Source organism: Perca flavescens, chromosome 7, assembly GCF_004354835.1.
Source record: "Perca flavescens isolate YP-PL-M2 chromosome 7, PFLA_1.0, whole genome shotgun sequence".
Taxonomy (NCBI): domain Eukaryota; kingdom Metazoa; phylum Chordata; class Actinopteri; order Perciformes; family Percidae; genus Perca; species Perca flavescens.
In genome coordinates, this window is record NC_041337.1 from 14,496,925 (window position 1) to 14,510,243 (window position 13,319).

General features: G+C 42.8%; 2 protein-coding genes across 11 annotated transcripts in view; both read right to left on the reverse strand.

The window, feature by feature from the left end:
- The window catches only part of plxnd1 (plexin D1), a 65,335-nt gene extending 56,834 nt beyond the window's left edge, over positions 1–8,501 (reverse strand). Inside the window, exons 1-4 of the mRNA XM_028582171.1 lie at positions 7,125–8,501; positions 4,614–4,790; positions 1,228–1,359; positions 535–635 (exon numbers count right to left, since the gene is read on the reverse strand). Of these exons, the coding sequence (XP_028437972.1) occupies positions 535–635; positions 1,228–1,359; positions 4,614–4,790; positions 7,125–8,336 (1,622 nt within the window). The 5' untranslated portion in view covers positions 8,337–8,501. The remainder of the gene's footprint in view (positions 1–534; positions 636–1,227; positions 1,360–4,613; positions 4,791–7,124) is intronic.
- A 1,824-nt stretch (positions 8,502–10,325) lies between these two features.
- Positions 10,326–13,319, reverse strand: part of tmcc1a (transmembrane and coiled-coil domain family 1a) — a 53,510-nt gene continuing 50,516 nt past the window's right edge. For all 10 annotated transcript variants that reach the window (XM_028582901.1, XM_028582893.1, XM_028582900.1 and 7 more), the window contains one exon: positions 10,326–12,732. In XM_028582901.1, coding sequence (XP_028438702.1) covers positions 12,418–12,732 — 315 coding nt within the window. In that variant the 3' untranslated portion in view covers positions 10,326–12,417. The remainder of the gene's footprint in view (positions 12,733–13,319) is intronic.

Below are 13,319 nucleotides of genomic sequence, written 5' to 3' on the forward strand. Positions count from 1 at the left end.
CCGAACAATGATGTTACTCCCCAGTGTGAGGCCAAATGAAAAGCAAATCAATTCTGCTCGATCCAACAACAGCTTTCCAACCCCAAAACATACTCTCTTACTGCCAAGACTCATTCAGCTGAGCTACATTTTGACATTGAGAATGAGGATGATGAAAACCAGCAAGCGTGCCTCAGTGGTTTTATCGATTCAAACGCTAAGTATGAAATTGACAACCACAAATTGTTTTATTATACCATCAATCTGATCTTTTATTGCTTCAAAATAAGCATTAACTTAACCACTCATACAAAAACAGCTGCAGCTGGATCACTGCTTAAATACGGAAAGTAGACATTTCTCCAATTTCTAAACAGATTACATTAAAAAGCATGTGGCATGTGCGTGACAACAAAGCATATGATAATTTTATTGAATTTTATGTTTTACTGGCAGCAGAAGAGAGGCGGAGAGTCTAAGGGGGACATTTAACTGGATAGATGGATAACAAACAGACAGAGAAACAAAAACAAAGTGTGTGTGTGTGTTTCTTACTGATTCTCCAGAGTACACCAGCCACAGTGGGCGTCGCCTGCTCCCAAACAGTCACCGCAGGTCCTCCACTGGTCACAGTCTGCCACTTTCACCCTGAGCATCTGCAGATAATAATATTAACAATAAATTTAATTTATATAGCGCTTTTCACGAACTCAAAGTCGCAACCGCAACATGTTAAACAGTGTCACTATATCAGATGAAAACAATATGTCAATCAACACATCGTGTAAAACTCCAAACATCCCCTGGTTCTGTGAGAATTTGCTGCTTTTCTCTATTTTGTAAATTAAATGTCTTTGGGCATTGAATAGTTGAGCAGACAAAACAAGCAATTTAAAGAGGTTATCTTGGGCTGAGTGAAAAACTGGTTAAACTAACAATCAGGTGCATTTGCACTGTACAGTTCTGCTGGAGGTGCAACCACATCCTGTCCTGTGTGTTATGAAACATATCGGTTTGGAAATGCAGCACTGAATACCTATTGAACGTCTGCACACGTGTCTATCTTTGCCACAAGTATGTGAGTGTTCAGCTAAATTGAGCTGAGGGGGATTCACTCGATGCTAAATGAGTTCTGATTGTTGCTATTACGATCATTCTTCTATGCCGACATGAATAAATCACTGACAGGGGTGGCAAGAATAAACAGACGTCTTGAGACCGGAGCCTCATCTGCATCCAGATTCTTACATGGTAAGAGGTCATGAGATAAAGGAAGTTGCTGTCGTTGGGGTCGAAGGCCATGATGTGGTGGACTGCTTCACCGGCAGCCAGCTTCAGTATCCACTGATTGGCCACGGTCATGTTCGCCAAGAGGGTCAGCTGCGAAAAAGACATGAGAGCAGAGGACACAGGTTGGAACAGGTGCATAAGGTTGCAAAAATATTTTCTTAAGGTTTAATCAACTGGGAAATGTCAACTGAGCAACAATTTGCTTCACATTCACACCAAAGAACTCCTCAAATATTTGAGAATTTCTCAATATAACCACAGTCGTTTTCTGTTGATTAAGCAGCTCAGTTCAAATTCAGATTCAAGTGATTTGCTCAGCGGCACTGCAGAAGCACCTTTATTATTCACTTACTCTACCTGCTTTTGGCAGAGGATTCATGCAAGCAATCCACATTGTGGTCACTCCTCAAACTCTGAGGAAACTGCTACTGCTAGCACTAAGGTGTTTTAGGAAGATAAACACTTTTACTTTTATAGGGAAACTTTAGCTGCTTTGAACCTGACTGACAAGACAGCACTAAAAACTAAAATGAATGTACAGTATGCATGTATGTATCAATAACTGACAGATTTTGCTAATTGTACTTTCTTTTTCTTCATCAAAAATGTTCCTTTTTTTATTTCAAAATATTTGTTTCGACCCTCAAATATATTTTAAGGTTTCAGCTTTTGTTTAAGAGGTGTGCCTAATCTGGTTTTACCGAGCAGTGATTTATCTACACGCTGGCCTTCCTGCGGCTCTAGATGATAAAATGGGGGACATGTTCTCACGTACGCACAAACATACGCACACACAGACACACACACACAGAGCTGTGTAGAAAAACAAACTGTGCTGAGTGAGACTTCCTGTTACGCAGACAGTGAAAGCTCTTATTTCTGCGATTTGTCGGTTCTCCCTCAATGTAGACATCCTGAGGAACTGGCAAAACTGACCGGCATCTGGTGACAAGCACGGGCTGTGTCACTTCTTCATCTGTTAAACACACAAACACCCTCTCACACACACACACACACACACACACACACAGAACAATCACCACCCACCGAGACTGTGCTGGTTAATGTTAAACTGGAGCAGACAGAAGCTTAGTAAACCATTGGCTTAACCTGTGATGAGAGGCATTATCTCAGCCTCCAAATATCACTGTTGTTTTTTCAACACCACCCACCCATCTATACACACACACACAGACACACACACACAGCCTTGGAGATAGTAAGCAGCTGTTCACCCCACACCCCAGTGACTTCAAACACATAAGCTGAGTGACATAGTGAGGAGCGAGTAAACAGCAGCCCACACACCTGGACAGGGAGCAGAATAGGAGCAGAAAGGAGGAGTAGTGAGGAGAGCGCCACCAGGTCAACCAACAAAACACCTGCTGTACTGGCAGGTCCCACTGACTCTATTCTCTGTCTATCTGCCTGCGGATGAAAGACCCTATTCAACCAAGTAGTGCTCAGCTGCTGTGCACTCATTCTCCGTGTGTGTGTGTGTGTGTGTGTGTGTGTGCTTGTATGGATGTGTACCTGGGTGTAAAGGAGAGAGAATAAAGAGATGGAGGTAGGGCAGGAGAGAGAGGACAAGATAGAAAGATATAAAGTCTGTTTGTTCGCAAAATGAATCAAAGGGCCTTTTATATTTGAAACGGAGTATGAGAGGGGACAATGACGCGATGAACTAAGAAGTGAAGGGTTGGACTGACTGATGAGTAAAATTGGAGGAGAGTGAGTGAGATAAAGGTGGCCACTGCAAGGAGCAGAAAATGGAAGTCAGCTGTAATGGGGAGGGAGAGACTTCATTAAAAAATGCATGTAATTACAAATTACTTCACTGAGGGCCCTCTCAAAGACAGTAAAAGAGGCCTAACTTAATCTCAACCACTGTTCCCCTGTGTTTAGTCTGAGCCAAACTCACAGTCAGAATCACATTACACACACTAACAGCCCCATTAACCTCTGTAACAGCTCTATCCTCAGGGCACACACACACACACACACACACACACACACACACACACACACACACACACACACACACACACACACACACACACACACACACACACACGCGCACACACTGAGGCACAGACAGACGCTGCCACACACAGATACACACACAAACAATAAAAGACATGTAAAGCTAAAAGGCACAGAGTACATTTTTGCCCAAGGTCACAGAAATACTATGCTCCCTATATAACAAGGTTGACACACACACACACACACACACACACACACACACACTGAGAAAACACACGTATAGCACATAATCACAGGGTGTGCATTCATCTGAGTAAACACATGAAATCACTAAACCACTTACACTGGCCTACAGACAAAATCAAACACCTAAAAACAGTCAAACATGCAATCATGCAAACAGACATACACAAACACACTCATATACACTGTTGCTTACACCATCCCAACCAATATTGTGCATCTGGTATAAACCATCCAAAAACTAATTACTGCATGCGCAGCTGGGGCTAAAACAGTGCCTTTATCTGGGGAGGAAACAAGGAGCTCTTTAACCAGACCCAAAACGAAACACCCCTCCAGCAGAATGGTTTTAATGTTGTAAAAGGTACCACCCTAATTCAAAACAATAGGGTCAGAAAGCTTTCAGAGTCAGTTTATGTTGTTTCCACAGACAGCTGAGGAGCAGCTTGTGGCGCTTGCAGGCAGGCTGCCTCTCAGCTCAGTCAGGGGTGACTAGGAATGGGTTTGAGACAGAATTAAGGAATGCTGTTAATTGGAAGGGAAAGGTTTTCACAAGCCGGACCCTCTGCAGATGTTGCAGACCAACATACGGCAGTGCTGGGTCATACTTCGTCAACCACTCTTGTTAAATGGCTTTCTGGTGATCTCTCAGACAATAACCAGGTCTGAGGAACATTAGAGCACATGATTAGGACTACTTAATGGGCCGTGATGGGTCATGGATGAATGGAGCAGAGGGGCTTGGGGGGTTGACAGTGCTGAGAACCTACGAGATGAAAGCAGACATTCCACTGAGTGTTTCATCACACACCTAAGTTTGGTTTATTAAAAGAATCAGCAGCCACATCAGAGAAGCACTATGTAACTGTTACTGTTTTTCCAAGCTTAAGGGCTCGATCACAAAAAAAAAAAAAAAAATTAACTCCATTCAGTGGTGACCATCTGCTGCAACTGTGTTTTCACCTGAGGTTATGATAGTTTAGGAAAGTTTCTTTTTGTCGCTGAACCACTGTATAAGAACTGTGTGTGTGTGTGTGTGTGTGTGTGTGTGTGTGTGTGTGTGTGTGTGTGTGTGTGTGTGTGTGTGTGCTGGTGGTGGTTCTTATGTGTCTCACCTTACGAAGTCGTCCATTACTGGTTCCCAGAAAAACCACAGTGTGGTCGTGTACATTGTCCACCGAGACCGAAGTGAGACCCGTGTATTCAACCAGAGGAATGGCCCTCAGGGACCTCCGTAGGGCCAGAGGGTGCTGTAGGTGGGCCGCACCGCAGTCCAGCTGCTCGGGCTGCAACTACAACACAGACAAAATGCGAGTCAGTTTAATGCTCATTAGCTCTCGTATGGAAGCACGCCATACTGATTAGCAAGCTGGAGAGAACAGAGCACAAAAAGAGTGCTGCATGATGAAAGAAAAGTGGAATACAAGAGCTGATAGTAGCTATCACAATGGTGCCGCTCATTCTTCTAAATCACTTTTAAGACATCCCAGTGAATACTTGAAAAGGGCTTACAAGGGTCTTCAACACTCATAAGACTCTGCTTTTGTCAAATCCTCAGCAGGCAATGATAAAACATTAGTGCCATGCTTGGATGAGCACCAGGATCTATTGGGAATTCTCTGAATATTTTAGAGCATGCAAAGGCAAAAAAAAAAAAAAAAAAAGAATTAAGCACAGTGGATATTTGTAGAGTCGTTTCCCACGGGCCCTTCTGCTCGCGGCCTTGTCTCTCTTATCATAAATTGTGTCTGGCTTTTCCTCAGTGCTGGCCTTCAGACTGTCGACTAAAAAAAAGATCACATTTCAGCGGCCATGGCAACAAAATGTCAAACTTAAGAAAGACTAGCTTTATTCTATGAGTGGTAAGTAGGTTGTATTACAGCAAAAAAGTCCACTCTAAACCACTTTGAACTTAGCAGTTGTCTATCTGACGAAGGCCTGCTGGTCAATTGAGATCGTATTCAGAAAACTGGTCACAGGAGGAGTGGCCCCGGGGCCACAGCCGACAAGACAGTGCCAGCGAGTAGGGCAACTTTCTGACCTGACACCACAGTGGGCGCGAGACAGCCTCCTTTGACCTCAGCTGTGTCAGTAAAACAACCACAATGAAAAGCTGGAATTTTACTGCATTCCTATGAAACTATGCATAGCTTTATCTGCCTTTATTATCAGTCATCATCAATATAGAGGAAAAACACAAGGGGTAAATATAGCATGCAAGACTTGAGTTTCCTTAAGGGCAAATATTTAGTTTGGTATGTGAGTGGAAGCATAGTTGAAAACAAGATAGGCCTAATATCTGACTGTATGTTGACTACAAAGCTGCTATTTATTCACTGATTATGTGCTAAATTTGTGGTTCAGTTATAGCTACCAGCAACACTGAATAAAAAAAAACTCTGTCTGAGTTTGAACTGATAACCAAAGTAGACTATTGACCCCTTCCTCGCTTCATTTTTTGATAAGACATGGAGCTGCTGGGTGTGAGAGGAATCTCACCCTTCCCATAACCCCCAGCATGGCTCTGAAGCATCTTTACAGCCATCATGTCAGGAGCCTCAGGGCTAAAGATGATAACTGTTGTAACCAGAAATGGAAACAGCCAGAGATGTAGCAGTCATCAGTGAGTTTGTCTTGTTTCTTAGGGTCAGAACAAATGTAAGGACCTTCATGAATGAGAATCAGATGGCATTATTGGCCAACAGTGGTGGAAGAAGTAAAAGTACTAATACCACATTGTAAAAATACAAGTAAACGTCCTGCATTGAGAATGTTACTTAAGTAAAAGAATGTAAGTGTCATCAGGAAAATGTACTTAAGGTATTACAAGTAAAAAGAGTAAAAAAAAAAGTAAAAGTAAAAAATTCTCACATTTTAGAAACTGGAAAAACAGTTCTGTCAGATATCAGCTTATCAGCTAATCATTTCAGCTGTACTTGTAGGCCTATATATTGTTGAGTAGTTAAATTAATAATAAAACATCGCATTTTATAAACTACATGTGTTTTCTGTGCAAAAAGCCTAATTTTTAAAGTAACTGGTAACTAAAGCTGTCCGATTAATGTAGTGGAGTAAAAAGTACAATATTTCCCTCTGAGATGTAGTGGAGGAGATGTAGAAAATGGCATGAAAAGAAAGTACTCAAGTTAAGTACAAGTACCACCAAGTTGTACTCAAGTACAGTACTTGAGTAAATGTACTTAGTTACATTCCACCACTGTTGGCCAAGTTTGTTTACACTTACAAGGAACTCTGGTTTGCAGTGGTAGGTATTATAAAAAAAGGGTACTAATTAAACTAAAGCTCCAATGTTCATCACCTCGAGGCTTTCTCCACTGGGGATATATCCATTTTGAATCCAATAATGTTTACAAAATAATGCATACATAAGAAATTAAAATATAAATGAAAACATTGTTGTGACTGATAACTAATTCTGCCCCATCCAGATACTGACACTTGTTTATAGAAACTTGGTTCAAGTGGAATGCCTCAATTAGTCGATTACTTACCATTGTTTTTAAATTAGACTTCTAACGTCACTTGATAAAATGTATTAAAAAAATTGCAAAACATGCAAATCAAACTATACTAATTTCAAATTTTATATTTCTATAAGCGCTTACCACCAGGTTTCCCTTCTGAATGCAGGCTGCCCCGGAGCCCTGGATAACGCTGTCCAGCACCTGAACATCGCTGCTGGGAGAGTTGGAGCAGTTCCTGCGGCCTTGTCGGATCTCCTCCTCGATGTCTCCAAACTTAAAAGCGCACAGAGCAGACTTTCTGTCCGCCTTGGAGAACACTCCAAACAGGTACGGTTCTGTGCTCTTTCCGTCGTCTGTGTGGATCTCAGCGGGGTAGACGGACAGCAGCCGGTTGTAAATGTTGCCGTTAAATCCACACTGTAGAGGCATCTGGATGTAGGATTCAGTGAGCTTCCTGCTCTCCGGCCCGCTGGGTTTTCGGGGGTTCTCGGTATCCAGACATATCCTGGCGAGGATGCTGTTGGGCTGGCTCTCCTTGTGGCCCATTTTCGCATCATTATTGAAGGCGATGTAGGAATAAGTCTTCTGCATGAAAGCGTGGACGAAGTCCAGCTTGTTTTTGGTTTTAACGTCTTGTTTGATCTTGAATACGTTATCCTCTGAAGGGTTAATGTCATAGGTGAAAAGTCGGGATAAATCCTTAATGTTCAAGGAGCGGATGGCGATCTCCGGGGTGTTCTCAAAGCGCAGGTCCTCCTTGCTGTGGTTCTTGGGGAAAAACTGGGTACCAGCCCCTGTGTAAGTCGCCCCGACAAGAAGCCGGGTGTTGCCCCCGTGGCTCTTGAATATGAGCCCGACAGTGGATGCGTTCGGGTGATTGGCCGCGATATTGAGCATGCTGGGAAAAACGGTCTTCTCGCCCTTATGTGGGAACTCCACCGCTATCTCCGAAATATTCTCCATTTTTCTGAGCTCACAGAAGCCTTGATACACGGACCCACACACCACCACGACCCCTTGCTCTCGGTCCAGCTTCAGGAGCTTGTTGTGGTTGTTAGTGAGGGATTTGGGATGCTCGCACGGAGCCTGGGGCAGCTGTGGCGCATGGCACAACAGGTTATCCTCCACCGGTCCGGTCCTCTTCTCCACCTCGATGCTCAAGGTCCCGTTCAGCTGGTAGACTGTGTTGACGGTGGCCAGGTACACCTTTCTGGACACCGGGTCCACCACAAAGTTATTTGTCTGATTTGGAGACGCGAACGTCTGTTGGATGTGCAGCGCGCTGGCACTCCTGCGCGTCTCCAAAGCCAGGACGCCGAGAATCAGAACGGCTATCTCTATCGAAGGAGGCATTTTTCCTTCTGACCGGCTTCCGCGTGTTCTGTGCCGAGAGGTGCATTGAGCAAAGACAAAATTGTGTGTTTGTTCCTACTGCGACAATCCGAGAGGAAAGGCTGTTTCCTGCTCAACGCCTAAACCCAGAATGACGCGATAAGCGAGTCGTGCTTCCTTTTCAGGCTGCCTCCCCTGTCCCTCTCTTCCCACTGTGCAGCTCAGTAGCCTCTCTCCCGAGGCAAACTGAGCCACAATATCTCGTTGAGATTTTTATGACTTTAAACAATAGCCTATTAAAAATAATAATTGTTAAGTTGATTTGTTAATATGCAATTTCTGGACAATGTCATGCCCGCACAAAAGTGATCAAACTTGTTTGGAGTCATGTTTTAGTCCGGCGTATTCAAGAATTGTCTCATAATAAATAATAAGACTAATAAAAGTACAAATATAAGTCAAATTTGGGGCGTCAATTCGTGAAACCTAAAGAGTGGCACTGCCTCCATATAATGTCATGATTGGTCATTGTACAAAAGGATGTAGCTCACTAAATTATGACACCTAATTGGACCTAAATGTTTTTTTTCATGTTCAGCTACATTTGAAACTAATTCGTTCTGATCATACTATAAGTATAATAATAACAACTTAATTTAATATTATTTAAGATGTAATGGGAGCTCATCCTGTCACTTGTAATGGCCTACTGTTTCTTTCAAGACGGGTCACTTGATGAATCTCCATCCCTGCATGGTTCCGCTCATCTGGGGGTTAATGACGGGTCACCGTCCCACCTCCTGTGCTCCCCAGTCCCTCGGCTCTCAGATTAGTTCTGCAGATCTGGAAGGTTCCGTTTTGGGCACATACGGCACGGTAAGCACCGTGAAAGTGCTACCAGATGGGCACATCAGCACACCTTTCCGGTTTTTGACATACACATCTTTCCAACACAGCTTTCTTGCGCTCTTTACCTCATAAATATTCAAGCACAACACATGCGCCCCCACTCAAAAATGCACGAATATGGTTAGCATTTTTGTCCCTGGATGGAGTGTGCATATGCTCACATCTCTGAATAGAAATGAATGATCCCTAGTAGGCATACGACCACGAATGTGTCAGACACTGCATAAATTGCAGGCGAGCCCGAGAAGTGTTATCTCTGAATACATGCAATAATTAAAGTTGATGCTAAACCGTGCGCTATCGCTTGCTCCTATTTACTGTGGACTCACTCTCTCCTCTCTGTCACCACTTGCAGCTTTCAGTAGGACAGATAAGTGCGTCCCGTGTTTACCTTGGCGCACAGCCATGCGCATCAAATCTGGCAGTGTAGAATAGGAGGAAAGCTCTCCGATAAAGTGCAACATAATGACCCCCCAACTGCACAGCACAATGACACAACCAACAGTCTTAACACTGTGTGCGTGCGTGTGATACACGAGGAGGTCCTGCGGGGATAAGGCTCGGTGTGGGTCAAAGCTGTCAGCATCAGATATCACCGGCGAGGTGTGACTGAGTGCTGTGGTGTGGTGCTGCTCAATCACGTCATTCAACGGAAATAGGGTGTGTTTGTGTGTGTGTGTGTGTGTGTGTGTGTGTGTGTATATATATATATATATGAGAAATGGTAGAATAAAATGGGGGGACTGTTTGTAATAAAAAGATTGTCCCTGGTGGCCCACTCGGACTTTTGGCAGTAAGACTGCGGTTAAAGGGGCCTTCCATCCAACCTGTTTCCTCCCTGATAAGGTGCAACACCTCATTGTGTTCAGACTCCCAAACTCCCTAATAGAAGACCATTCACACAAACTCAACACAGGCAAAAGAGCTCCATCTAGTGGGTACATGAGGAACCTGCAAGAAGGGACTATTAAAAAGGGGATTCAGACTACAAAATGTGTGCAGTCAGCTCATCCCGAAGTTATTAATCCTCCCACAGTAGACATGCACCCCTAACAATACACACACAGACATTGGTTTAAAAAAAAAAAAAAATCTTGTGAGTTAGTCAGGAATGCACTTTATTTATTCCACACTTAGAAAAGGACATCAGAAGGCACTGGAGTGGTTTAGCACACACGCCCACATCATAGGTGTTACTGTAAGGTCAAGCTGAGGTCAAAAGGTCAGCTCACTCTCAACTTGTCTGCTGTGCTCACATTAGCAACACTGAACTTGAGAAGAATCAAGTTTATCGACGTTTTGACAAGAAATGAATTAAATTCCTCCCTGTGGGTTTTATCTTTAGACAAGGATGACAGTGATCCTGACCTGAGTCAACTCTTATTCCACAGAGGCATACTGTCTTAAGAGTGACAACTTTTAAAGTGTCTATCAAAGGTTTCTCAAACCTCAGCCTGACTTATGGGTTATCTAGCCATGTACTAAAGTGCAGCTGTACAGTTCAAATGATCTCGCTATCTGTATGGAAATCAGCTTCTCAGTATGAAATGCAGAATGAACTATTTAATGTACTAGGAGAGAGAGAGAGAGAGAGAGAGAGAGAGAGAGAGAGAGAGAGAGAGAGAGAGAGAGAGAGAGAGAGAGAGAGAGAGAGAGAGCAATAAAGACTGTAGACCCAGCCAATGAACTGTACTCAAGGAGGCAAGGTGCAGAACCACACCACTAAAGATCTGGCGTCAAGTTCATGTTCAGATTGTGAATTCTCTAACAGATTTCCCTTGCAAAAAGATACATCCTTGACATCCACGTAAGACATTCATGGCATACTGTATCTGAATAAAAGCAAGACCTGCTGAGCAACCTCCCCTTTCTTTCCTTTTAGCTTGGACCCTTTGGGTGCTCAGGCATCCCTGGGTAGACTAAGGTTTGGCACTGGGTGATTACACCATAAGATGGTGTACTTGTAGAAAAAGACGGACGGCCAGAAAAATAAGGAAGTCTGATAAAGAGTACAATATCAGTGTGCATTTGACTAACACGGCAGTGGAGACGACTTGTACTGTATATATAAAGCAGCAGCATTCCTGTTCCAACTGAGATGGAGCTGGATAAGCACCAGTGGTCTCTCTTTCCTGACCTGATCACATCAAATATGGCGGGAGGGGAGAGAATTATCCTGGCTAATTGATTTTACTTGGACCATGGCTTTGTGTCATTGCTTTTAAAACACAAAACTGGCTCCCATGTATTCTTTCTTAATGAAAACATGCAGCATTGTTTACATGTTGCAAGTATGGCTAGATGCTTTAACAATAACCAGATGTTCTCTGTGTGTTTATGTGCCGTTTCTATGGTGAGTAGCGCATTGTAGCTTTTCCTTCTCAAGCTGGCCCATTCTGTCTTTGTGTTTCAGTTATAATCCCCCCTATTAAACACAGTTCTTGTTTTACTTAAAAAAGGAAATAAGTAAAAGCATGTGATCTTTGCTATTAGAAATGGTAAGGAAGCACAAAACAATTTGTTAGTCATCTGACACTCAAAGGTCATGGGTCAGTCCTTCAAAATGTTCTGTATGAACAAATTCTATCACAGCAAGAAACTCCCAGGAAGGTTTTGATCTAAGTTCAAATACATGTTGTACATGTACATGTACTCGTTGGTTCAAATCTACCAATCACAGCTAGGTAAAAATTCATTTCCTAAAGGCAATCAACCACATTATCACACTGCCATGTCTCAACAATTGGACTGGGCCTTTGGAGCAAATCGCCAACCCAATTTCCTGACTAAGCTCCCCGTCCTGTAGAGTGAGAAGAGCATAATGCTACATGGTACTGAATAAAATAACATTGAAAAAAAATAATAATATTATTAGAAATAATAACATTATAATTGATTAAACTCTAAAAGATAAAAACAGTACAATGCTGCATTCAGCAACACAATAGTTCGTTTTTAAAAATGTAAACAGTCTTCCTTCCTTCCTAAATAACAATCATGAGTGTTCTCAAGTTTTACTCCCGTTTCTTCCACTTTTTCTTGATTCCGTGTGCGTACGTGCTTGGCCGTATTTTCCGTGCCTGGCCACGCAGCCATTCTAACGGCAATCACGTTCTTCAAACTTCCTGCATGATTGCAGCTAAAGTTACATCACCTGGTGTCACCAAAGCAACATGTGCTGGCTTCAATCTGGTCATCCTGGGGGCTGCAGAGCGCGGTGCGTGTACCCCGAGAGAGCGTCCCAGTTTCTCCACAAGAAAGCCAGCAAGAGGATGAGGAGGAGGGTGGAGAGCGTGCGCAAGCGCGTCTTCATCAGCGGGACCACACAGTTGGCCACAGTTGAGACAAAGACCAGAAGGACAGCCATAAGGGCCAGCAGCACATTGATAAGTTTACCCAGGAGGGTCCGGGCAGTGGCATTTTCCAGCCCCTCCAACTGGACGACCTGCTGTTGCTGCTGCTGGAGCTCCATCTTAGAGATTCTGGTCTGACACGCCTCCAATGCTTCCTGCAGAAGATATGCAGAAGGAAAAAAATAAAACCTCAGCAAAGTCACCTAGGAGTTAAGAGAACTAAACCCACAACATATTATATACTTAATGTCCACTTTACTGTACTGGACTGCATTATATTCAAATGTTATTTTAATATTATTGCCCTTTCATGTTTGTATATGGGGTGCATAAAACATTAGAAGCATCTCTCAGTACAATACAATCCAGTTCAACATCACTGAAATCCATCCACAACTTTAATAATGAACAGTAAATTAACACCTCTCTGACAATGTCAATCAAAATGAACATTATTAACTTTGTAAAGGTACAATTTATGGTTGAGCTGTTGTATTGGATTGCATTAGATTTTACAGGTGTCCCTAACAGAGTGACCACTGAATGAATGAGTGTGTGTGTGTGTGTGTATATATATATATATATATATATATATATATATATATATATATATATATATATATATATATATATATATATATATATATATATATATATATATACACATAAATAAACCTCTACTGCCTCCTGCTTCCGAGGAAAAGAAATGCAGCAGCGGGGCAACTTAAACTGTAAATACACT